This window comes from Tachyglossus aculeatus, chromosome 4 (genome assembly GCF_015852505.1).
Source record: "Tachyglossus aculeatus isolate mTacAcu1 chromosome 4, mTacAcu1.pri, whole genome shotgun sequence".
In the NCBI taxonomy this organism is placed as follows: Eukaryota; Metazoa; Chordata; class Mammalia; order Monotremata; family Tachyglossidae; genus Tachyglossus; species Tachyglossus aculeatus.
The window spans coordinates 116,944,678-116,972,323 of NC_052069.1; the positions used below are offsets into that span (position 1 = coordinate 116,944,678).

The following is a 27,646-nucleotide window of genomic DNA, read 5'->3' on the forward strand; positions in this document are numbered from 1 at the left end:
GTGTAGCGATCTAGAAGGAAGGCCTGGGTTCTGATCCCGGCTCCGCCATCCACCTGCTGTGTGACCTCGAGCAAGTCACTTCGCTTCTCTGGGCCTCGGTTTCCTCAACCGCCAGAACGGGGCTTCAACGCTCGGTCTCCCTCTTACCAAAGCTGTGAGCCCCGTGTTGGGACAGGGGCTGTATCTGGATTTTCCCCAGCGCTTAGAACAGTGTCTGGCACGTAGTGAGCGCTTAACGAATGCCTTCCAAAAATAAATAAATGAAGGAGGCTGACGCGGAGGCTGACACATCGCCCTGGAGGATGGCGGCATTGCTTGATTCCGCTGCAAGGCGGAGTTGTGACACCAGCAGAGACCCAGGTGGTGTCCAAAGGAGAGAGAAGCAAGGTGCTGTCTTGGACGTCTAACCAAAACCGACTGAATTTCGCTCCTGGAAGCCTGATTCCTCGCTTTGTGAGTGGCAATGAATCCAGGGGTTTGCCTCTCTCCCCCTCCTCCCACCCAAAGGGGCAGCGGCACCGTGTGAAGCTCCTGCTCCCAGAGGCCCGGGAACCTGGAGGAGAGGGGGCCGAGGGGGTCCCCCTGAGCCAACTCCCCAGGCGGTCCGACCATCCGTTTACCTCTTCAGCCTCTTAGCTGCGGGCTCCGAGCTGCCATCAGCCAGGGGGTCCGTGGGGGGCCGCGGATCTGGGGGAAGACCACCACGGTTCGGTCAGGACGGCCGGCAGGCCTCACCCTCCGAATCTTCCTCGACCAAAACTCTTCCAGGCCAAGGAAGGGAAGGGGGGGGAATCCTTCCTTGCCCGAACCCGCTTGCCCCTCCATCCCGGAACTCCTTTCTCCCAGCTTTGGCCCAGAAACGGGGCTGCAGAATCCCTGACCCCCTCCCCCGGCCCCATCAGTGCAGTCCTTCGGGTCCCGGCGGCTTCCTGTCAACGGAAGGAGCATCACCAGTAGGGTGGCAAGCGAGGGAAGGACAGGGAATCCCGGATGGAGCCCCACAAGAAGCAGCATGGCGGAGTGGATGGAGCAAGCGAGTCAGAAGGCCATGGGTTCTAATTCCACCCCCACCACTTGTCTGCGGTGTGACCTCGGGTAAGTCACTTCACTTCTCTGTGCCTCGGTTGCCTCATCTGCACAATGGGGATTGAGACTGTGAGCCCCATGTGGGACAGGGACTGTTGTCCAACCCAATTTGCTTGTATCTACCCTAGTGCTTGGCAACATAGTGCTTAACGAATACCACAATCCTTATTATTATTATTTTAATGGCTCCGGACCGTCCCAGGGTTAGGCAAGGAGAACGATGGCTCCCGTGAGCCCCCCAGATTCCCGGGACCTTCCTTCTTCCCTGCAGATTCCTGGTCTCCCTCCCTAGGCGGGGGCCCACCCAGGACCTTTCTCCAGACAAGCTCCCAGCTCTGCTTACCTCCCGGGAAGGCGTTGGAGGCGGCCTCAACTTGGGGGGCTCCGGGAGCAGCCGGCTTCTCTTCTCCCCCGGGTGCCTGTGCCGAGGAGCTCTGCTCCAGGTCCCGTTTCCTATCGGGACCCCTCTGGTAATCCTGCAACCCACAAACAGCCCTGTCATTTGTCACGCCCGGTGAGGAACGGGGGCTGCTGAGGGGTAACGGTCACAATAATGGTACTTGGTAAGCGCTCGCTGGGAGCCAAGCACTGTGCTAAGCACTGAAGCGGCCAACATGATCAGATCACAGTCTCGGGCCTACTCGTTGCCATGGTGACCAAGCCCTGCCCCGCCCGCCCACACGCCCAATCAATCAATCGTATTTATTGAGCGCTTACTGTGTGCAGGGCACTGTACTAAGCGCTTGGGAAGTCCAAGTTGGCAACATACAGAGACGGTCCCTACCCAACAGTGGGCTCACAGTCTAGAAGGGGGAGACAGACAACAAAACCAAACATACTAACAAAATAAAATAAATAGAATAGATAGGTACAAGTAAAATCAATCAATCAATCCCAGGTAGCACCCCGTCACCCCTGACCTCTGACCCCTCACCCCCGCCTCCTGACCTCTCCCCTGACCCCGGTGACCCCACCTCCTGACCCCGGGGCCCTGTAAAATAGGGATGAAGACTGTGAGCTCCATGTCCCACGGGGCGTGTCTAACCTGACGGCCTTTTACCTACCCCAGCGCTTAGTCGGGTGACTGGCACATAGTAAGCACTTCTTAACAAATACCCTAAAGAGGAGCTAGGAGAAAGGGACAAGGGAATAATGGGATGACTCCACGGAGCTTGAGGAAGCTGATGCACAGATCGTTTACCTGCTTCAAGAGAATCAATCAATCAATCAATCAATCGTATTTATTGAGCGCTTACTATGTGCAGAGCACTGTACTAAGCGCTTGGGAAGTACAAATTGGCATCACATAGAGACAGTCCCTACCCGATAGTGGGCTCACAGTCTAAGAGAAGCAGCGTGGCTCATTGGAAAGAGCCCGGGCTTTGGAGTCAGAGGTCATGGGTTCAAATCCCGGCTCTGCCACTTGTCAGCTGTGTGACTTTGGGCAAGTCACTTCACTTCTCTGGGCCTCAGTTCCCTCATCTGTCAAATGGGGATGGAGACTGTGAGCCCCACGTGGGACAACCTGATCGCCTTGTAACCTCCCCAGCGCTTAGAACAGTGCTTTGCACAGAGTAAGCGCTTAATAAATGCCATCATCATTTACATGACTTGCCCAAGGTCACAGAGCAGACAAGTGGCAGAGCTGGGATAAGAACCCAGGTCCTTCCGACTCACCCTGCTGCTTGAGACTCCGAGGGCAGGGATCGGGTGCTCAGCCATCCTTGTTGTTACTGACATCAGCTTCCCAAGCGCTTAGTCCAGTGCTCTGCACCCAGTAAGCGCTCAATAAATACGATTGATTGAATGAATGAAGGAATCTACACTTAGCCCAGGACAGAGCTGAACTTTCTGCTATTGCCTTGGGGGATGGGGCTGATATGTCCCCAACTTGTACTTCCCAAGCGCTTAGTACAGTGCTCTGCACACAGTAAGCGCTCAATAAATACGATTGAATGAATGAATGACCAGCTCATGGGTCTGGGGGGGAAGGGGGCGGATTTGAACCCCTTCTGGATAGCAAGTATCCTGCCCTCAGGGTAGAGAGATGGGCAGCCAAATTTTCTTTGCTGTGGAAGGTTTCAAAGTCTTCTGGGCAGTTTCTTCCCTTTGACTCTTTGACCCTTTCTCCTCCTCTTCCCCCTATTCTGATTTTCTGGGGCCCTGACTCCCTGCTTTGGTGAAAACCAGAAGATAGATATTACTGGGATCTCTGGGATCTCTGGGATAGGCAGCTTGCTGCTATTTAAAGAAGCAGATAAGATCTCCCCACTGATAGCAACGTGAATGTTAATACTCGTAGAGTGGTATTTGTTAAGCTCCTATTGTGTGTCAAGCACCTTACTAAGTGCCGAGGGAGATAAGAGATAATCTGGACCGGCACAGTGTCTGTCCCATAAGGGACTTACAGTCTAAGGAGGAGGGAGAACAGGGAAGCTGATGAGGGATGGCCTGACCAGGATGGGAGGAAATCAATGGCCATTTAAGGGCCTTCTGGGCACAAGTCATTAAGCAGTGTGGCCTAATGGACAGTGCATGGTCCTGGGAGCCAGAGGACCTGAGTTCTAATCCCTGCTCCACTAGCTGTCTGTTGTGTAACCTTGGGTGAGTCACTTCACTTCTGTGTACCCCAGTTACCTCATCTGTGGGACAAGGACCGTGTCCAACCTTGGACAGTGCTTTGCACATAGTATGTGCTTAACAAATGCCATTATTATTATTATTATCTACCCCAAACGCTTAGTACAGTGCCTGGCACATAATGAGTGCTTAACAAATACCACTATTAAAGAAACAAACAAAAAACCCCTGGGAGGGTAGGACAGACAGAAAAAGAAAAATCCCTGCCCTTGCGGCATTTACAGTCTAACCCCAGAGACGGTAATCAGGGCGTAGCTAGGACCTTACCTTTCGGAACAGGCGGTTCTGTCTCTGGAACGGGAGTCCGGGGAAACCGAGGCAGGGAGGTTTGAGGGAGACGCCAACGGGGGGTGGGCCCAGGAGGGAATGTCTGGTGGCCTGTGGGAAGAACTGCTGCAGGCCTGGTGCGGTCAGGCTGAATCCCCGTAGGTTCCCTGCAGACGAAGACTCAGTCAGTCAGTCGGTTGGATTTATTGAGCGCTTACTGCGTGCAGAGCAGTACACTCAAGCGCTTGGGACAGTACAATACAATAAACTGACATATTCCCTACCCACAACAAGCTTAAAGTCTAGAGGGGGAGATGGACGTTAATCTAAAGAAATTACAGATGTGTACATATGTGCCGTGGGGCCCGTGTAGGAGGGGCTGAATACAGGAGAGATGAATTAAGGGAAGAGGAGAGTAGGTCACCATCAATCAATCATATTTATTGAGCGCTTACTGTGTGCAGAGCACTGTACTAAGCATGTAAACTCCTCACCCTGGGCTTCAAGGCTGTCCATCCCCTCGCCCCCTCCTACCTCACCTCCCTTCTCTCCTTCTGCAGCCCAGCCCGCACCCTCTGCTCCTCTCCTCACCGTACCTTGTTCTCACCTGTCCCACTGTCGATCCCCGGCCCACGTCCTCCCCCTGGCCTGGAATTCATTCATTCATTCAATCGTATTTATTGAGCGCTTACTGTGTGCAGAGCACTGTACTAAGCGCTTGGGAGGTACAGTGAGGAAGTTGTCAGAGGAGCTAAGCTCGCGGGCCCGGTTGTATAGGAAACCGGGAAGGTAAAATAGAAGGGGGTAAGGTGATTGAGTGCTTTAAAGCCAATGGCAAGGAGTTTCCGTTTGATGCGGAGGTGGATGGGCGGAAACTGGAGGTTCTCGAAGCATGGGAATCGTATTTCAATCAATTGTATTTACTGAGCGCTTACTGTGTGCAGAGCAGTGTACTAAGTGCTCTGGGAGAGTACATACACCAGACCCGTTCCAGTCTAGAAGGACAGAGGAGAAGGAACATGGCTCAGCGGACAGAGCACGGGCCTAGGAGTCGGAAGGACCTGAGTTCTAGTCCTGGCTCTGCTGTGTGACCTTGGGCAAGTCACTTCACTTCTCTGTGCCTCAGTTGCTTCATCTGTAAAACGGGGATGAAGACAGTGAGCTCCATGTGGAGCATGGATTGGGTCCAACCTGATTACCTTGTATCTACCCCAGCGCTTTGAACACTGCCTGGCATATAGTAAGCGCTTAACGAATACCATAAAAAGTAGCTATCCCAGACACAAGGGATTAAAGAAATGACTCCATGCGTGCGGAGGAGGCTGATGAGACATGGCCTGACTAGGATGGGAGGGAATCAACAGCATTTAACAAATACCGTTTTTTTTCTTTAAAAAAAAAGCGGGGACAGTCTTCTAGACTGTGATCCCACTGTTGGGTAGGGACCGCCTCTATATGTTACCAACTTGTACTCCCAAGCGATTAGTACAGTGCTCTGCACAAAGTAAGCTCTCAATAAATATGACTGAATGAATGAATGACAGTCCTAACTACATCTGGAGAGTGTGGTTTACTGAGCGCAGTAAGCGCTCAGTAAATACCATCGATATACTGATACAGCGAGAATATTCTAACTTTTGGAGGGATTCAACTGAGAGAAGCTGCAGAGCCGAGCTTTAAGCTTAGCACGAGCATGCACCAGTCCCGGTTGGCTTAATCTTCCGGGACCTGGGTGCTGGGAGCCGTTTGGGATGAGGAAAAATCTTCCTCTGGCGGGGTGGGCAGCCCTAAAGCAGCAGGCCAGGGGGTGCCCAGTGAAGAACTACAGTCGCTGGGGCAGGACGGGGAGATCAGTGTGTCCTGCCCGGGGTCGTGGCAGAGGTCGGGGGCTTCGGTTACTCTTGAATTATTCATCAGGGGATTAAAATACAGAGAGCTGTCTGCCCACACTGGCTTCTCTGATGGCGCCGGGCTCATCACGGAGTGAAACGGCTCAGAGCTCCTTCCTCACACGACAGCCCCGCTCCTCTCTCCACGGCAATCCCCCTCCGCCTTCACCACTGCCCTCCTGGCGTCACCTCCTCCAGGGGGTACCCCAGTGATGCCGCGGTGAGGGCAACAGAAGTGAAGGGTCTGAGATCAGAGGTTCAGCCAGAACCGCCCCCCAAGCCAGCCCCGCCACTCCCAGTGTCCTACGCAGCAGGCTCCGCTGCCGCCCAGATAACGCCCCGCTTCCTCCCTCCATCCCGGCACAGGAATGACTTAATAATAACAATAATTGAGGCATTTGATAAACGCTTACTATGTGCCAGGCTCTGCACTGGGGTGGATACAAGCCAATCAAAGTGGACACAATCTCTGTCCCACATGAGGCTCACAGTCTTCACAGTCTTCTAGACTGTGAGCCCACTGTTGGGTAGGGACCGTCTCTATATGTTGCCAACTTGGACTTCCCAAGCGCTTAGTACGGTGCTCTGCACACAGTAAGCGCTCAATAAATACGATTGATTGATGGATTCACCCCCATTTTACAGATGAGGCGACTGAGGCCTGGAGAAATGAAGCGACAGGCCCGAGGTCACACAGCAGACGAGTGGCAGGGCTGGGATTAGAACCCAGGTCCCTCTGACCCCCAGGCCCGTGCTCTACCCATTAGGCCACGCTGCTTTTCTACCATCTTCGTGGGGGCACGACGACGGATGTTCCCAAATGAATCATCACCTCCTGAGGACAGGGCTAGGTCAGACTCCCCCGGTCCATTCAGCCTATCATCATCATCATCAATAGTATTTATTGAGCGCTTACTGTGTGCAGAGCACTGGACTAAGCGCTTGGGAAGTACAAATTGGCAACATATAGAGACAGTCCCTACCCAACAGTGGGCTCACAGTCTAAAAGGGGGAGACAGAGAACAAAACCAAACATACTAACAAAATAAAATTAATAGAATAGATATGTACAGGTAAAATAAATAAATAATTACATAGAGTAATAAATCTGTACAAACATATATACATATATACAGGTGCTGTGGGGAAGGGAAGGAGGTAAGATGGGGGGGATGGAGAGGGACGGAGATGGAGAGCCTAGGAAAAGGGGCCTAAAGAAGCCAACTTTAAAAGCAGGGACCGTTCCTCCCAGCCTCAGGGCTGAAAGACGGTAGGAAAGTCCCTGTGAGGTGACTTGAGGCAAATTTAATATTAAAGAATCCCCAACACCGCAGGCCCAGAATCCTGGGGCAGACGTTCAAGTCAACTTCCCACTCCGCTCCTCGGAGATGCAGAACCCAAGGCAGGAAGAACAACACACTGAACTCAGACAGGCTCAGAGTCTTCTCATCCCCCGACCCCTCCCACCCCTCAAGGCAAGGGCTCAGGGTGATGCCAGAAATAAATGCCATAATTATGCCAGGAGAGCCCCCAAACTTCCCCGGTTCACTGGGTTTCCCGACTTGGAAACCTCGGGGGCTACCGGTCCAAGATTGAAGCAGCACAGCCTAGGGCACAAAGCACGGGCCTCGGTTCTGATCCCGGCTCCGCCTCTTGTCTGCTGTGCGACCTTGGGCAAGTTACCTCACTTCTCTGGGCCTCAGTTCTCTCAACTGTAAAACAGGGATGAAGACTGTGAGCCCCATGTGGGACAGGGGGCTGTGTCCAACCTGATTCATTCATTCATTCGATAGTATTTATGGAGCGCTTACTGTGTGCAGAGCACTGTACTAAGCGCTTGGGAAGTACAAGTTGGCAACGTATAGAGACGGTCCCTACCCAACAGTTGGTTATCACAGTCTGATAACCTACCCCAGCCCCTTACAGTGCCTGGCAAATAGTAAGTGCTTAACCAATACATTATTATATTAGTATTATATATATTAATACATTAGTATTACAGTATCATTATGATACTATAACAATTCATTCATTCAATCGTACTTATTGAGCACTTACTCTATGCTGAGCACTATATTAAGCGCTTGGGAAGTACAAGTTGGCAACATATAGAGACAGTCCCTACCCAGCAATCATACTCAAGAGCCACAACTCCCCACCCAACCTTGTCATCTCAAGATCATACAACCGAAAGGCATGATGCTCAACCCAAATATCCTGATTTCCCTCCTCCCAAAATTCCCGACTTCTGGAGTCTCATACCACAGCACTTCCCATTTGCCCCAGCAGGTTATAAGCGCAAGAGAACTAAAGGTGAGGCTGGGATTTGAGCTAGAAGTCTGCGGGAACCTGAATCCCCAGTTCTGGGCCCTGGTCCCCTCCAGCCCAAGTGCCTCGGGCTAGAACCTCGAGGCAGAAGCAGGCCCAAATGGACTGTGTCTATCAGGCATTCTTGATGGATGTGACAAAGTTCATTTGTTCATTTAAATCCTTTTTTATTCCCGCTGTCTCCACGCCAGCCCAGTCCCGTCAGTATCGCTGTCAACTCAAATGGTAACGCTCAGTAAAAACAAGTCATGCTGAGTAAGGCGGCATGAGGGCAAAGACCCTCTCTCCCTGCCTTGGATAGAGAGCGGCGAGAAAATATCATCGGGTCAGCTTTTCATTTTCAAGCCCGGGTCAGCCTTTCATTTTCAGCGTGAAGGAAAAAGCACGGATTTTAGAGGGAGTGAGGACAGGGAAGCAGACGACAAAGCGATGAAAGGCCAGAAAACTGCCACTTTGGGTCTTTACAGCCCCGACTGGAAACTCTCAGGGCAAAGTCAAGAGACCTGAACCGGGCTTGGGTCAGGCTCAGACGGCTGAAGGGGTGACCTCCCACCTCTTCTCCACTCCGTGGACACCCCGTGCAACTAGGATGTCTGGGGCCAAAGAGAAGGATGAACAAAAAACCCAGGGCCACCCCATGGGCCACCCTCAATCTACCCCTTTCCCCCAGGCTCAGATTCCAAACCCATCTGAATCCAATACCTGATCTCCAGGTGGGATCCAGGTGACCCCCTGAATATCTTTCCCACCTACACTGGTGGGGTCACTTACAAATGGAATCCAAATACAATGAATTCAGGCCTTCCCTAAGCCCCCTTTCCTCTTCTCCCAATCCCTTCTGCATCAGCCTGACTTGCTCCCTTTATTCATCCCCCGTCCAGTCCCACAACACAGAGCTTCATCTCATTCATTTCATTCATTCATTCATTCAATTGTATTTATTGAGTGCTTACTGTGTGCAGAGCACTGTACTAAGCGCTTGGGAAGTACAAGTTGGCACCATATAGAGACGGTCCCTACCCAACAGCGGGCTCACAGTCTAGAAGGGGAAGACAGACAACAAAACATGTTAACAAAATAAAATAAATAGAATAAATATGTACAAGTAAAATAAATAGAGTAATAAATACGTACAAACATATACATATATACAGGTGCGGTGGGGAGGGGAAGGAGGTAAGGTGGGGGGGAGGGGGAGTAGGGGGGAGAGGAAGGAGGGGGCTCAGTCTGTCTTATCCATTTATATTAATGTCCGTCCCCCCTCTAGACTGTAAGATCCTTGCGGGCAGGGAACATCTGTTATATTGTACTCTCCCAAGAGCTCAGTACAGTGTTCTGCACACAGTGAGCGCTCAGTAAATACGAATGAATGAACTGTAAGCTCATTGTGCACAGAGCATGTGCCTGTTATATTGCTGTTCTGTACCCGCCCAAGTGCTTAGTACACTGCTGCACACACAGCAAGCGCTCAAGCAGCGTGGCTCAGTGGAAAAGAGCCCGGGCTTTGGAGTCAGAGGTCATGGGTTCAAATTCCGGCTCCGCCAACTGTCAGCTGTGTGACTATGGGCAAGTCACTTCACTTCTCTGGGCCTCAGTTACATCTGTAAAATGGGAATGAAGACTGTGAGCCCCACGTGGGACAACCTGATCACCTTGTAGCCTCCCCAGCGCTTAGAACAGTAAGTGCTTTACAAATGCCATTATTATTATTAATAAATGATCGACCGGTTGACGGACTGAATCCGAACTGTGGCGGAGGGAGAGGATTCCCGGAGGTTTTTTTACCTTGCATCTGTTGCATGAGGAGGGCTCGCTGCATTATGGGGTTCGCGTTGAGGAGAGACGCCTGGTTGGTGACCCGCAGGCTCAGTAGCTGCTGCTGCTGCTGAGGGGACAGCCCCCTGAGGGAAAGGAATAACAAACCCCGTCTGAAGACCCCTACTCTCCCAATACTTCCATCCCGGCTCCCTCCAGTCCAGAAGGCAGACCCCCCCACCATCACAGGGTGGGAAAAGCGGGGAGACCTTCCCTCCTCACCCCAGCCCCGGGGGGAAACAAGGCCAACAAGGTCTGGAAGGGGCTTAGGGGGAAGGGGGGGGTCAAACTCATTTCCTAAGGAAAGCAGCGTGGCCCGGTGGAAAGAGCTCAGTCTGGGAGTCAGAGGTCCATGGCTTTTAGACTGTGAGCCCACTGTTGGGCAGGGACCGTCTCTATATGTTGCCAATTTGTACTTCCCAAGCGCTTAGTACAGTGCTCTGCACACAGTAAGCGCTCAATAAATACGATTGATGATGATGATGATGATGATGGGTTCGAATCCCGGCTCCACCAACATGTCTGCTGTGTGACCTTGGGCGAGTCACTTCACTTCTCGGAGCCTCAGTTACCTCATCTGTAAAATGGGGGTGATGACTGGGAGCCCCACGCAGGACAACCTGATCACCTTGTATCCCCCCAGCGCTTAGAACAGTGCTTTGCACATAGTAAGCGCTTAACCAATACCATCATCATCATTATTATTCTCTGTGCCTCAGTTCCCCCATTATTATTATTATTCTCTGTGCCTCAGTTCCCTCATTATTATCTGCGCCTCAACTCCCTCCTCTCTCAAATGGGGATGAAGAGTGTGAGCCCCACGTGGGCCAACCTCATCACCTTGTAACCTCCCCAGCGCTTAGAGCGGTGCTTTGCACATAATAAGCACTTAATCAATACCATCATTATTATTATTCTCTGTGCCTCAGTTCCCCCATTATTATTATTCTCTGTGCCTCAGTTCCCTCATTATTATTGTTATTCTCTGCACCTCAATTCCCTCATTATTATTATTATTATCTGCGCCTCAGTTCCCTCCTCTGTCAAATGGGGATGAAGACTGTGAGCCCCACGTGGGACAACCTGATCACCTTGTATCTCCCCCAGCGCTTACAGCGGTGCTTTGCACACAGTAAGCGTTTAATCAATACCATCATTATTATGATTATTCTCTCTGCCTCAGTTCCCTCATTATTATCTGCGCCTCATTTCCCTTCTCTGTAAAATGGGGATGAAGAGTGTGAGCCCCACGTGGGCCAACCTGATCACCTTGTAACCTCCCCAGTGCTTACAGCAGTGCTTTGCACATAGTGAGCACTTAATCAATGCCATCATTATTATTATTATTCTCTGTGCCTGTTCCCTCATTATTATCTGCGCCTCATTTCCCTCCTCTGTAAAATGGGGATGAAGACTTGTGAGCCCCACGTGGGACAACCTCATCACCTTGTAACCTCCCCAGCGCTTAGAGCGGTGCTTTGCACATAGTAAGCGCTTAATCAATGCCATCATTATTATTATTATTCTCTGTGCCTCAGTTCCCCCATTATTATTATTATTCTCTGTGCCTCAGTTCCCTCATTATTATCTGCGCCTCATTTCCCTCCTCTGTAAAATGGGGATGTAGACTGTGAGCCCGTGGGCCAACCTGATCACCTTGTAACCTCTCCAGCGCTTACAGTGGCGCTTTGCACATAATAAGCGCTTAATCAATACCATCATTATTATTATTCTCTGTGCCTCAGTTCCCCCATTATTATTATTCTCTGTGCCTCAGTTCCCTCATTATTATTGTTATTCTCTGTGCATCCATGCCCTCATTATTATTATTATCTGGGCCTCATTTCCCTCCTCTGTAAAATGGGGATGAAGACTGTGAGCCCCACGTGGGACAACCTGATCACCTTGTATCTCCCCCAGCGCTTAGAGCAGTGCTTTGTACACAGTAAGCGCTTAATCAATGCCATCATTATTATTATTATTCTCTGCGCCTCAGTTCCCTCATTATTATCTGCGCCTCATTTCCCATCTCTGTAAAATGGGATGAAGACTGTGAGCCCCACGTGGGACAACCTGATCACCTTGTAACCTCCCCAGCGCTTAGAGCGGCGCTTTGCACATAGTAAGTGCTTAACCAATACCATCATCATCATTATTATTCTCTGTGCCTCAGTTCCCTCATTATTATCTGCACCTCATCTCCCTCCTCTCTCAAATGGGGATGAAGAGTTTGAGCCCCACGTGGGCCAACCCCATCACCTTGTGACCTCTCCAGTGCTTAGAGCGGTGCTTTGCACATAGTAAGCGCTTAACCAATACCATCATTATTATTATTCTCTGTGCCTCAGTTCCCCTATTATTATTATTACTCTCTGTGCCACAGTTCCCTCATTATTATTATCTGCGCCTCATTTCCCTCCTCTGTAAAACGGGGATGAAGAATGTGAGCCCCACATAGGACAACCTCATCACCTTGTAACCTCCCCAGCGCTTAGAGCGGTGCTTTGCACATAATAAGCGCTTAATCAATGCCATCATTATTATTACTATTATTCTCTGCGCCTCATCTCCCTTCTCTGTAAAATGGGGATGAAGACTGTGAGCCCCACGTGGGACAACCTGATCACCTTGTAACCTCCCCAGCGCTTTGTGCGGTGCTTTGCACATAGTAAGCGCTTAATCAATACCATCATTATTATTATTATTATTCTCTGCACCTCAGTTCCCTCATTATTATTTGCACCTCATTTCCCTCCTCTGTAAAATGGGGATGAAGACTGTGAGCCCCACGTGGGCCAACCTCATCACCTTGTAACCTCCCCAGCAGCGCTTAGAGCGGTGCTTTGCACACAGTAAGCGCTTCATCAATGCCATCATTATTATTATTATTATTGTTCTCTGCGCCTCCGTTCCCTCATTATTATTATTATCTGGGCCTCATCTCCCTCCTCTGTAAAGTGGGGATGAAGAGTGTGAGCCCCACGTGGGCCAACCTCCTCACCTTGTGACCTCCCCAGCGCTTAGAGCGGTGCTTTGCACATAGTAAGCGCTTAATCAATGCCATTATTATTATCATTATTCTCTGCGCCTCAGTTCCCTCCTCTGTAAAACGGGGATGAAGACTGTGAGCCCCACGTGGGACAACCTCCTCACCTTGTGACTTCCCCAGTGTTTAAAGTGGTGCTTTGCACATAGTAAGCGCTTAATCAATATCATCATCATTATTATTATTATTCTCTGCGCCTCAGTTCCCTCATTATTATCTGCGCCTCATTTCCCTCTTCTGTAAAACGGGGATGAAGACCGTGAGCCTCACGTGGGACAACCTGATCACCCTGTAACCTCCCCAGCGCTTAGAGCGGTGCTTTGCACATACTAAGCGCTTAATCAATGCCATCATTATTATTATTATTCTCTGTGCCTCAGTTCCCTCATTATTATCTGCGCCTCATTTCCCTCTTCTGTAAAACGGGGATGAAGACCGTGAGCCCCACGTGGGACAACCCGATCACCCTGTAACCTCCCCAGCGCTTTGAGCGGTGCTTTGCACACAGTAAGCGCTTAATCAATACCATCATTATTACTGTTATTATTCTCTGCACCTCAGTTCCCTCATTATTATCTGTGCCTCATTTCCCTCCCCTGTAAAACAGGGATGAAGACCGTGAGCCCCACGTGGGACAACCTGATCACCTTGTAACCTCCCCAGCGCTTAGAGCGGTGCTTTGCACATAGTAAGCACTTAATCAATGCCATCATTATTATTACTATTCTTCTCCGTGCCTCCGTTCCCTCATTATTATTATCTGGGCCTCATTTCCCTCCTCTGTAAAATGGGGATGAAGACTTGTGAGCCCCACGTGGGCCAACCTCCTCACCTTGTGACCTCCCCAGCGCTTAGAGCGGTGCTTTGCACATAGTAAGCGCTTAATCAATGCCATCATCATTATTATTCTCTGCGCCTCAGTTCCCTCATTATCATTATTATTCTCTGTGCCTCTGTTCCCTCATTATTATTATTATTCTCCGCGCCTCATTTTCCTCCTCTGTAAAATGGGGATGAAGAGTGTGAGCCCCACGTGGGCCAACCTGATCACCCTGTAACCTCCCCAGCGCTTACAGCAGTGCTTTGCACATAGTGAGCACTTAATCAATGCCATCATTATTATTATTATTCTCTGTGCCTCAGTTCCCTCATTATTATCTGCGCCTCATTTCCCTCCTCTGTAAAACGGGGATGAAGACTGTGAGCCCCACGTGGGACAACCTGATCACCTTGTAACCTCCCCAGCGCTTAGAGCGGCGCTTTGCACATAGTAACCGCTTAATCAATATCATCATCATCATTATTATTATTCTCTGCGCCTCATTTCCCTTCTCTGTAAAACGGGGATGAAGACTGTGAGCCCCACGTGGGACAACCTCCTCACCTTGTGACCTCCCCAGCGCTTAAAGCGGTGCTTTGCACATAGTAAGCGCTTAATCAATGCCATTATTATTATTATTATTCTCTGTGCCTCAGTTTCCTCATTATTATCTGCGCCTCATTTCCCTCCTCTGTAAAATGGGGGTGAAGAGTGAGCCCCACGTGGGACAACCTCATCACCTTGTGACCTCCCCAGCGCTTAGAGCGGTGCTTTGCACATAGTAAGCGCTTAATCAATATCATTATTATTATTCTCTGTGCCTCAGTTCCATCATTATCATTATTATTCTCGGTGCCTCCGTTCCCTCATTATTATTATTATCTGCGCCTCAGTTCCCTCCTCTGTAAAACGGGGATGAAGACTCTGAGCCCCACGTGGGACAACCTCATCACCTTGTAACCTCCCCAGCGCTTAGAGCGGTGCTTTGCATATAGTAAGCGCTTAATCAATGCCACCATTATTATTATTCTCTGTGCCTCAGTTCCCACATTATTATTATTATTCTCTGTGCCTCAGTTCCGTCATTATTATTGTTATTCTCTGTGCCTCCATTCCTTCATTATTATTATTATCTGGGCCTCATTTCCCTCCTCTGTAAAATGGGGATGAAGACTGTGAGCCCACGTGGGACAACCTGATCACCTTGTATCTCCCCCAGCGCTTAGAACAGTGCCCTGCACATAGTGAGCACTTAATCAATGCCATCATTATTATTATTATTCTCTGCGCCTCCGTTCCCTCATTATTCTCTGCGCCTCATCTCCCTCCTCTCTCAAATGGGGATGAAGACTGTGAGTCCCACGTGGGCCAACCTCATCACCTTGTAACCTCCCCAGCGCTTAGAGCGGTGCTTTGCACGTAGTAAGCGCTTAATCAATGCCATTATTATTATTATTATTATTCTCTGCGCCTCATCTCCCTCCTCTCTCAAATGGGGATGAAGAGTGTGAGCCCCACGTGGGCCAACCTCCTCACCCTGTGACCTCCCCAGCGCTTAGAGCGGTGCTTTGCACATAGTAAGCGCTTAATCAATACCATCATCATCATTATTATTATTCTATTAGACAAGAGGCGCGGCTGGGTGGGGGGGGGGGGTAGGGTAGGCCCGAAGCCTCGGCCTCGAGTAGCGGCGCTCACCGTCCTGCCGCCGGCGGCTGCGGCTGCTGCGGCTGCGGCTGCTGCTGGAAGAGATGCTGGAGCTGCAGCAGCTGCTGCTGCAACTGCTGCTGCTGCTGGGTGAACATGGCTGCGGCTGCAGCTGCGGCTGGCGGGGGTCTCGGGGCTCCGTCGGGCCTGAGGAGAGCGCGGGGCCCGCCGCCACCGCCCCCGCCCTTCATCCCGGACGCCAACGAGCCGCCGGGGCAGGCGAGACGGGCGCGCGGGGGCGGGGGAGGAGCGGCGCTTCCTGGGAGGGATGAAGGGGGGAGAGCCCCGCAGCGCCCCCTGGAGCCCCGGAGGGCCGCGCGCCCGCACCGCCCGCCGCTCCTCCTCCAGCCATCCATCCGTCACTCATCATCATCATCATGAGCGCTTACTAGGTGCGGAGCACTGTGCTAAGCGCTTGGGAAGTACAAGTTGGCAACATATAGAGACAGTCCCTACGCAACAGCGGGCTCACAGTCTAAAAGGGGGGAGACAGAGAACAAAACCGAACATACTAACAAAATAAAATAAATAGAATAGATATGTACAAGTAAAATAAATAAATAAATCATCATCATCAATCGTATTTATTGAGCGCTTACTAGGTGCGGAGCACTGGACCAAGCGCTTGGGAAGTACCAATTGGCAACATCTAGAGACGGTCCCTCCCCAACAGCGGGCTCACGGTCTAGAAGGGGGAGACAGAGAACAAAACCAGACTAACAAAATAAAATAAATAGGATAGCTAGGTACAAGTAAAATAAATAAATAAATCATCATCATCAATCGTATTTATTGAGCGCTTACTAGGTGCGGAGCACTGTCCTAAGCGCTTGGGAAGTACAAGTTGGCAACATCTAGAGACGGTCCCTACCCAACAGCGGGCTCACGGTCTAGAAGGGGGAGACAGAACAAAACCAAACATGCTAACAAAATAAAATAAATAGAATAGCTAGGTACAAGCAAAATAAATAAATAAATAAATCATCATCATCAATCGTATTTATTGAGTGCTTACTAGGTGCGGAGCACTGGACTAAGCGCTTGGGAAGTACAAATTGGCAACATCTAGAGACGGTCCCTACCCAACAGCGGGCTCACAGTCTAGAAGGGGGAGACAGACAACAAAACCAAACAGACGAACAAAATAAAATAAATAGGATAGCTATGTACAAGTAAAATAAATAAATAAATAGAGTAATAAATATGTACAAACATATATACATATATACAGGTGCTGTGGGGAAGGTCACTCATCATCATCATCATCAATCCTATTTATTGAGCGCTTACTAGGTGCGGAGCACTGTCCTAAGCGCTTGGGAAGTACCAATTGGCAACATCTAGAGACGGTCCCTACCCAACAGCGGGCTCACGGTCTAGAAGGGGGAGACAGAGAACAAAACCAGACTAACAAAATAAAATAAATAGGATAGCTAGGTACAAGCAAAATAAATAAATAATTAAATCATCATCATCAATCGTATTTATTGAGCGCTTACTAGGTGCTGAGCACTGTCCTAAGCGCTTGGGAAGTACAAATTGGCAACACATAGAGACGGTCCCTACCCAACAGTGGGCTCACGGTCTAGAAGGGGGAGACAGAGAACAAAACCAGACTAACAAAATAAAATAAATAGGATAGCTAGGTACAAGCAAAATAAATAAATAAATAAATCATCATCATCAATCGTATTTATTGAGGGCTTACTATGTGCGGAGCACTGTCCTAAGCGCTTGGGAAGTACCAATTGGCAACATCTAGAGACGGTCCCTACCCAACAGCGGGCTCACAGTCTAGAAGGGGGAGACAGAGAACAAAACCAAACAGACGAACAAAATAAAATAAATAGGATAGCTATGTACAAGTAAAATAAATAAATAAATAGAGTAATAAATACGTACAAACATATATACATATATACAGGTGCTGTGGGGAAGGTCACTCATCATCATCATCATCAATCCTATTTATTGAGCACTTACTAGGTGCGGAGCACTGTCCTAAGCGCTTGGGAAGTACCAATTGGCAACATCTAGAGACGGTCCCTACCCAACAGTGGGCTCACGGTCTAGAAGGGGGAGACAGAGAACAAAACCAGACTAACAAAATAAAATAAATAGGATAGCTAGGTACGAGTAAAATAAATAAATAAATAGAGTAATAAATATGTACAAACATATATACATATATACAGGTGCTGTGGGGAATAAATCATCATCATCATCATCAATCGTATTTATTGAGCACTTACTATGTGCAGAGCACTGTCCTAAGCGCTTGGGAAGTACAAATTGGCAACATCTAGAGACGGTCCCTACCCAACAGTGGGCTCACGGTCTAGAAGGGGGAGACAGAGAACAAAACCAGACTAACAAAATAAAATAAATAGGATAGCTAGGTACAAGCAAAATAAATAAATAAATAAATCATCATCATCAATCGTATTTATTGAGTGCTTACTAGGTGCGGAGCACTGTACCAAGCGCTTGGGAAGTACAAATTGGCAACATATAGAGACGGTCCCTACCCAACAGTGGGCTCACGGTCTAGAAGGGGGAGACAGAACAAAACCAAACATGCTAACAAAATAAAATAAATAGAATAGCTAGGTACAAGTAAAATAAATAAATAAATAAATAAATCATCATCATCAATCGTATTTATTGAGCGCTTACTAGGTGCGGAGCACTGTACTAAGCGCTTGGGAAGTACAAATTGGCAACATCTAGAGACGGTCCCTACCCAACACTGGGCTCACAGTCTAGAAGGGGGAGACACAGAACAAAACCAGACTAACAAAATAAAATAAATAGGATAGCTAGGTACAAGCAAAATAAATAAATAAATAAATCATCATCATCAATCGTATTTACTGAGCGCTTACTAGGTGCAGAGCACTGTACCTAAGCGCTTGGGAAGTACAAAGTTGGCAACATATAGAGACAGGTCCCTACCCAACAGCGGGCTCACTGGTCTAAAAGGGGAGGCAGAGAACAAAACCAAACATGCTAACAAAATAAAATAAATAGGATAGCTAGGTACAAGCAAAATAAATAAATAAATAAATAAATCATCATCATCAATTGTATTTATTGAGCGCTTACTAGGTGCGGAGCACTGTACCAAGCGCTTGGGAAGTACAAATTGGCAACATCTAGAGACGGTCCCTACCCAACAGTGGGCTCACGGTCTAGAAGGGGGAGACAGAGAACAAAACCAAACAGACTAACAAAATAAAATGAATAGAATAGCTAGGTACAAGCAAAATAAATAAATAAATCGTCATCATCAATCGTATTTATTGAGCGCTTACTAGGTGCAGAGCACTGTCCTAAGCGCTTGGGAAGTACTAGTTGGCAACATCTAGAGACGGTCCCTACCCAACAGCGGGCTCATGGTCTAAAAGGGGAAGGCAGAGAACAAAACCAAACAGACTAACAAAATAAAATAAATAGGATAGCCAGGTACAAGCAAAATAAATAAATAAATAAATAAATCATCATCATCAATCGTATTTATTGAGCGCTTACTAGGTGCGGAGCACTGTACCAAGCGCTTGGGAAGTACAAATTGGCAACATCTAGAGACGGTCCCTACCCAACAGCGGGCTCACGGTCTAGAAGGGGGAGACAGAGAACAAAACCAAACAGACTAACAAAATGAAATAAATAGGATAGCTAGGTACAAGTAAAATAAATAAATAAATAAATAAATAGAGTAATAAATATGTACAAACATATATACATATATACAGGTGCTGTGGGGAAGGGAAGGAGGTAAGACGGGGGGATGGAGAGGGGGACGAGGGGGGAGAGGAGAGAAGGGGCTCAGTCTGGGAAGGCCTCCTGGAGGAGGTGAGCTCTCAGCAGGGCCTTGAAGGGAGGAAGAGAGCTAGCTTGGCGGAGGGGCAGAGGGATTGGGGGCATTCCAGGCCCGGGGGAGGACGCGGGCCGGGGGTCGATGGCGGGACAGGCGAGAACGAGGTACGGTGAGGAGATTAGAGGCGGAGGAGCGGAGGGTGCGGGCTGGGCTGGAGAAGGAGAGAAGGGAGTGAGGTAGGAGGGGGCGAGGGGATGGACAGCCTGGAAGCCCAGGGTGAGGAGTTTCTGCCTGATGCGCAGATTGATCGGTAGCCATTGGAGGTTTTTGAGGAGGGGAGTGATATGTCCAGAGCGTTTCTGGACAAAGATAATCCGGGCAGCAGCATGAAGTATCATCATCATCAATCGTATTTATTGAGCGCTTACTAGGTGCGGAGCACTGTACTAAGCGCTTGGGAAGTACAAATTGGCAACATCTAGAGACGGTCCCTACCCAACAGTGGGCTCACGGTCTAGAAGGGGGAGACAGAGAACAAGACCAAACATACGAACAAAATAAAATAAATAGAATAGCTAGGTACAAGTAAAATAAATAAATAAATAAATAGAGTAACAAATATGTACAAACATATATACAGGTGCTGTGGGGAAGGTCACTCATCATCATCATCATCATCATCAATCCTATTTATTGAGCGCTTACTATGTGCGGAGCACTGTACTAAGCGCTTGGGAAGTCCAAGTTGGCAGCATATAGAGACAGTCCCTACCCAACAGTGGGCTCACAGTCTAGAAGGGGGAGACAGAGAACAAAACCAAACATACTAACAAAATAAAATAAACAGAATAGCTAGGTACAAGTAAAATAAATAGAGTAATAAATATGTACAAACATATATACATATATACAGGTGCTGTGGGGAAGGTCACTCATCATCATCATCATCAATCGTATTTATTGAGCGCTTACTATGTGCAGAGCACTGTACTAAGCGCTTGGGAAGTACCAATTGGCAACATATAGAGACAACAGTGGGCTCACAGTCTAAAAGGAGCTCAGTCACTCAGCCGTCACTCATTCATTCAATCCTATTTATTGAGCACTTACCGCGTGCGGGGCACCGGACTAAGTGCTCGGGAGAAGTTAAGTGACTTGCCCAAGGTCACACAAGCAGACATGTGGTGGAGTCAGGATTCGAACCCATGACTTCTGACTCCAAAGCCCGGGCTCTTTCCACTGAGTTACACTGCCCGATGTGTTTGTACATATTTATTACTCTATTTATTTATTTATTTTATTTGCACATACTTATTCTATTTATTTTATTTTGTTAATGTGTTTTGTTTTGTTGTCTGTCTCCCCTTTCTAGACTGTGAGCCCGCTGTTGGGTAGGGACCGTCTCTAGATGTTGCCAGCTTGTACTTCCCAAGCGCTTAGTACAGTGCTCCGCACGCAGTAAGCGCTCAATAAATGCGATTGATGATGATGATGATGATTCGTTCAATCGTATTTCATTCATTCATTCAACCTGATCACCTTGTAACCTCCCCGGCGCTTGGAACGGTGCTTGGCACATAGTAAGCGCTTAACAAATGCCATTATTATTATTATTATTATTGTTATTATTATTATTATTATTATTATTATCCCGGGTCTGCCAATTGTCAGCTGTGTGACTTTGGGCAAGTCACTTCACTTCTCTGTGCCTCAGTGACCTCAACTGTAAAATGGGGATGAAGACTGTGAGCCCCCCCGTGGGACAACCTGATCACCTTGTAGCCTCCCCAGCGCTTAGAACGGTGCTTGGCACATAGTAAGTGCTTAACAAATGCTATTATTATTATTATTATTATTATTATTATTATTATTATTATCCCGGGTCTGCCAATTGTCAGCTGTGTGACTTTGGGCAAGTCACTTCACTTCTCTGGGCCTCAGTGACCTCAGCTGTAAAATGGGGATTAAGACTGTGAGCCCCCCCGTGGGACAACCTGATCACCTTGTAGCCTCCCCAGTGCTTAGAACAGTGCTTGGCACATAGTAAGCGCTTAATAAATGCCATCATTACTCCATCCCCCCATCTTACCTCCTTCCCTTCCCCACAGCACCTGTATATATGTATATATGCTTGTACATATTTATTACTCTATTTATTTATTTTACTTGTACATATCTATTCTATTTATTTTATTTTGTTAATATGTTTGGTTTTGTTCTCTGTCTCCCCCCCTTTTAGACTGTGAGCCCACTGGTGGGTAGGGACTGTCTCTAGATGTTGCCAACTTGGACTTCCCAAGCGCTTAGTACAGTGCTCTGCACATAGTAAGCGCTCAATAAATACGATTGATGATGATGATGAGTCAATCGTATTTATTGAGCGCCTACTGCGTGCAGAGCACCGGACTAAGCGCTTGGGAAGGACGAGTTGGCAACATAGAGAGACGGTCCCCACCCAACGGGCTGGCTCATTCATTCATTCAATCGTACTTCATTCATTCATTCAATCATATTTCATTCATTCATTCACTCATTCATTCAATCGTATTTATTGAGCACTTACCGCGTGCGGAGCACCGGACTAAGCGCTTGGGAAGTCCAAGTTGGCAACATCTAGAGACGGTCCCTACCCAACAGTGGGCCCGCAGTCTAGAAGGGGGAGACAGAGAACAAAACAAAACTTATTAACAAAATAAAATAAATAGAATAGATATGTACAAATAAAATAGAGTAATAAATAAATAGAGTAATAAATAAATAAATAGAGTAATAAATAGAGTAATAGTCTATTACTAGAAGAAGCGTGGCTCAGTGGGAAAGAGCCCGGGCTTTGGAGCCAGAGGTCATGGGTTCAAATCCCAGCTCTGCCAATTGTCAGCTGTGTGACCTTGGGCAAGTCACTTCACTTCTCTGGGCCTCAGTGACCTCATCTGTAAAATGGGGGTGAAGACTGTGAGCCCCACGTGGGCCAACCTGATCACCTTGTAACCTCCCCAGCGCTTAGAACAGTGCTTTGCACATAGTAAGCGCTTAATAAATGCCATCATTATTATTACAGTTAGAGTAATAGAGTAACATTCATTCATTTATTCATTCATTCATTCAATCCTATTTATTGAGCACTTACTGTGTGCAGAGCACCGGACTAAGCGCTTGGGAAGTACGAGTTGGCAACAGCGAGACGGTCCCTACCCAACGGTGGGTTCATTCATTCATTCAATCGTATTTCATTCATTCATTCAATCGTATTTATTCATTCATTCATTCATTCAATCGAATTTATTGAGCGCTTACTGTGTGCAGAGCACTGGACTAAGCGCTTGGGAAGTCCAAGTTGGCAACATATAGAGACGGTTCCTACCCAACAGCGGGCTCACGGTCTAGAAGGGGGAGACAGACAACAAAACAAAACATATTAACAAAATAAAATAAATAGAATAAATATGTACAAGTAAAATAAATAAATAAATAGAGTAATAAATCCGTACAAACATATATACATATATACAGGTGCTGTGGTGAGGGGAACGAGGTAAGGCGGGGGGGTGGGGAGGGGGAAAAGGAGAGGAGGAAGGAGGGGGCTCAGTCTGGGAAGGCCTCCAATCCTGTTTGCAGAGCCCTTATAATAATAATAATAATAATAATGATGGCATTTATTAAGCGCTTACTATGTGCAAAGCACTGTTCTAAGCCCTGAAAATTTTATCTCAGCACTCCTGGGTGATTTATTTTAAACCCTCCTGTGTATTTACAATTTTTTTTTAATTCTTGTACCACAGAGGGGATTAGAACCCAGGCCTCCAGCCTCTCAAGACTGTTATTTTTCCTCTAGGCCACAGCAGGCCTCACTGGGTGCAAAGCACTGTAATAATAATAATAATGTTGATGACATTTATTCAGCACTTACTATGTGCAAAGCACTGTTCTAGCGCTGGGGGGATACAAGGTGATCAGGTTGTCCCATGTGGGGCTCACAGTCTTCATCCCCATTTTACAGATGAGGGAACTGAGGCTCAGAGAAGTTAAGTGACTTGCCCGAGGTCACACAAGCAGACACGTGGGGGAGCCAGGATTCGAACCCATGACCTCTGACTCCAAAGCCCGGGCTCTTTCCACTGAGCTATGCTGCCCGATATGTTTGTACTTATTTATTACTCTATTTATTTATTTATTTTATTTGTACATACTTATTCTATTTATTTTGTTAATGTGTTTTGTTTTGTTGTCTGCCTCCCCCTTCTAGACTGTGAGCCCGCTGTTGGGTAGGGACCATCTCTATATGTTGCCAACTTGGACTTCCCAAGCACTTAGTACACTGCTCTGCACACAATAAGCGCTCAATAAATGCGACAATTTATTTTAAACCCTTCTGTGTATTTACAATTTTTTTTAATTCTTATACCACAGAGGGGATTAGAACCCAGGCCTCCAGCCTCTCAAGACTGTTATTCTTCCTCTAGGCCACAGCAGGCCTCACTGTGTGCAAAGTACTGCAATAATAATAATAATAATAATAATAATGACATTTATTCAGCGCTTACTATGTGCAAAGCACTGTTCTAAGCGCTGGGGGGATATAAGGTCATCAGGTTGTCCCACGGGGGGCTCACAGTCTTCATCCCCATTTTCCAAATAAAGGAACTGAGGCCCAGAGAAGTGAAGTGACTTGCCCAAAGTCACACAGCTGACAGGTGGCGGAGCGGGGATTTGAACCCATGACCTCTGACTCCAAAGCCCAGGCTCTTTCCACCGGGTGACGCTGCTTTTCTAACCTCTAACTGTACTAACCTGCTCGTAGTGTATGACAGAATAACAGACAGACACATTCCCTGCCCACAATGACCTGAAGGTCCTTCCTCTTCTCCTCCTCCTCCCGTGGCTCAATCGAATGAGCCTGGGCTTCACATTATAATAATAATAATCATCTTCCTCCCTCTCCTCCGCTTCCCTCCCTCCTCTTCCTCCTCCTCTTCGTCCCTCTCCTCCTCCTTTTCCTCCCTCTCCTCCTCCTCCTTTTCCTCCCCTCTTCTTCCTCCTCTCCTCCCCTCTTCTTCCTCCTCTCCCTCCCTCTCCTTCTCCTCTCCCTTCCTCCTTTTCCTCCTCCGCTCCCCCCTTTTTCCTCCTCCCCTCCCCTTCTCTTTTTCCTCCTCCTTTTCCTCCCCCTCTTCTCGTCCCCTTCTCCTCCTTTTCCTCCTCTCCTCCCCCTCCTTTTCCTCCTCTCCTCTCGCTCCTTTTCCTCCTCTTTTTCCTCCCCCTTTCTCCTTTTCTTCTTCCTCTCCTCTTCTTCCTCCTCTCCTCCTCTTCTTCTTCTTCCCCCTCTCCTATTCTTCTCTTCCCCCTTTCCTCCCCCTTCTCTTCCTCCCTCTCCTCCTCCTCCTCTTCCTTCTCCCCCTCCTCTTGAAGGGGCAATTCTTTGCTACCCTCCTTAGCTCTCTGGTCCCTCCTGCAGTAGGATCCGAAAAGGAAAAAGGAAAAAAGAAAACCTTAATCCAAAAGAGGGGTCCTCCCTGCACCCTCCATCCCTCAAAGGAATGGTGAGTGGAGGAGGGGTAGGGGGTGCCATCTGCTCCCGTCGGAGACTGAGTAAATAGCTAATTGGAGAAAGCATATGGCAACAGGCCGGCCTGTCTTCGTTCCGGAGAATTCTCCCTACCTGGGGCTGATGATGAGGGTCTCCTGCAGGGAGAAGAAGGGGCAGCCCTCCCCCAGCCCCAGGGCTCCTGGCTGTAGCCCCAAGAGAGGATTCAGCAGGAAAATTCCCTAGCTCGGTCCCCTCTGCCCAAAGGACCCTACGGAACAGCAGGGAGTCCCTCTGGTCAGATTTCCACTCCAGCCCTCTGACCTTCCCATCTCCCCAAGCTGGCTAAGGGCTCCCTGTCTCTGCTTCCTATCACCGAAAGGAACCAGATCTTTAAAGAACAAAGTCCCCAGAGTCGAGATCCTGATGGCTAGGAGCTCTAGCGGCTACAGCCCGGGCCTAGGAAGTCAGAAGAACCTGGGTTCTAATCCCAGAGCCACCACTTGTCTGCTGTGTGACCTTGGGAGAGTCACTTCACTTCTCTGTGCCTCAATTCCTTCATCTGTAAAATGGGGATTAAGACTGTGTTCCCCATGTGGGACAGGGACTGTGTCCAACCCAATTTGCTTGTATCCACCCCAGTGCTTAGTACAGTGCCTATCACAAATACCACAATTATTATTACTATTATTAAGACTACTCCCCGCCTTAACAGTTACACACACTCCTCGGATGGAAATGAATGAGATCAATAATCCCATCCAGACAAGTTACCTGCTATGAATAAGATTGTCCGAATGAGAAAGGAGAGATCAATTCAATCCCATTCTTTCCCTTCCTACCTTCAATCAATCAGTGGTGTTTATTGTGTGCCTACTGAATGCAGATTACGATATTAGGCCCTTGGGAGAGGACACTGAAACCAAACATTCATTCATTCATTCATTCAATCGTATTTATTGAGCACTTACTGTGTGCAGAGCACTGTACTAAGTACTTGGGAAGTCCAAGTTGGCAACATCTAGAGACGGTCCCTACCCAACGGTGGGCTCACAGTCTAGAAGGGGGAGACAGACAACAAAACAAAACATATTAACAAAATAAAATCAATAGAATAGTAAATATGTACAAGTAAAACGGAGTAATAAATCTGTACAAACATATTCATTAATTCATTCATCCATTTCCCATCCTCTAGACCGTAAACTAGCTGTGGGTAGGGACCACGTCTTCCAACGCTGTTATAGTGGACTCTCCCAAGTGCTTAGTACAGTGCTCTTAAGAGAGTACACATTCAGTACTATTGATGACAAATGATATTTACTCCTATTCATTGGCCTCTTCACTCCCAAGGCCCCAAGGACAATTTCCTTCATTTGTTCAATCGTATTTATTGAGTGCTCACTGTGTGCAGAGCACTGTACTAAGCGCTTGGGAAGTACAAATCGGCAACATATGGAGACGGTCCTGACCCAACAACGGGCTCACAGTCTAGAAGGGGGAGACAGATAACAAAACAAAACAGGTAGACAGGTGTCAAAATCGTCAGAACAAATAGAATTATAGCTATATAATAATGATGGCATCTGTTAAGTGCTTACTAGGTGCAAAGCACTGTTCTAAGCGCTGGGCACTGTTCTAAGCTATATGCATATCATTAACAAAATAAATAGAATAGTAAATGTGTACAAGTAAAATTGAATTTATTTTTCAACCATCTCCTCTGGGTATCATCGAATTGAATTGTAATTGCTGTCGTTTATCTCATGCACCCCACCATGACCCTTCACCCCCCCATCCTGTCAGCCCATCCCATTCCTCCTCTCCCACCTCACGTCCCCTCCCACCCCTGTCCTCCTTTCCCAGTGCCACCCCTTGTCCCCGGCCCCCATTTCCTCTTCTCCCACTCCCTTCCACATTGCCCTGCCTTGATCCCTTTGTTTTTCTCCACTTCCAGTCCCACAGCACTTATGGACATATCTGTCATTTATTTATTTATATTAGCGTCTCTCTGTTCCCCCGTCCTCTAGACTGTAAGCTCCTTGTGGGCGAGGAGCGTGCCTGTTTACTGTTGTATTGTACCCTCCCAAGTGCTTAGTATAGTGCTCTGCACACAGTTAGCGCTCCAGAAATACGATTGAATGAATGAATGAAGGAACCCATTTTATTGTTCTTTCCCAAGAGCTTGGCACGGTGCTCTGCCCAAAGAAAGTGCTCAATAGATTCCATTGATTGACTGATTGTATTCTTAAGGGGAGGTCCTGCAAGAAAGTTATGCCTTCCCTAGATGAGGGGGATTCCCTGATTTCTCACTCTCTCCTGGATCACATCTAAGACCTTCTTCCCTCTGGTCTCCAATTTCCTCCAGTTCTCTCCTTGACCCTCTCCAATCTGGCTTCTAGACTGTAAGCCTACTGTTGGGTAGGGACCGTCTCTATATGTTGCCCACTTGTACTTCCCAAGCTCTTAGTACAGTGCTCTGCACACAGTAAGCACTCAATAAATACAATTGATTGATTGATTGATTGGCTTAGGTCCCCTTCACTGCACAGAAACCGCCTTCTCAAAGGTCACCGATGACCTCCTTCGTGCCATATCCAACGGCCTCTACTCCATAATAATAATGATGAAATTGGTTAAGTGCTTATTATGTGCGAAGCACTGCTCTAAGTGCTGGGGGTGATACAAGGTGATCAGGTTGTCCCACGTG

General features: G+C 48.0%; 1 protein-coding gene across 1 annotated transcript in view; it reads right to left on the minus strand.

Annotated features, from left to right (window-relative positions):
* CIZ1 (CDKN1A interacting zinc finger protein 1) overlaps positions 1-27,646 on the minus strand; it is a 55,686-nt gene that overhangs the window by 9,787 nt on the left and 18,253 nt on the right. Inside the window, exons 3-9 of the mRNA XM_038745681.1 lie at positions 25,072-25,142; positions 24,839-24,861; positions 15,590-15,857; positions 9,996-10,111; positions 3,994-4,160; positions 1,430-1,562; positions 621-687 (exon numbers count right to left, since the gene is read on the minus strand). Coding sequence (XP_038601609.1) covers positions 621-687; positions 1,430-1,562; positions 3,994-4,160; positions 9,996-10,111; positions 15,590-15,857; positions 24,839-24,861; positions 25,072-25,142 — 845 coding nt within the window. The remainder of the gene's footprint in view (positions 1-620; positions 688-1,429; positions 1,563-3,993; positions 4,161-9,995; positions 10,112-15,589; positions 15,858-24,838; positions 24,862-25,071; positions 25,143-27,646) is intronic.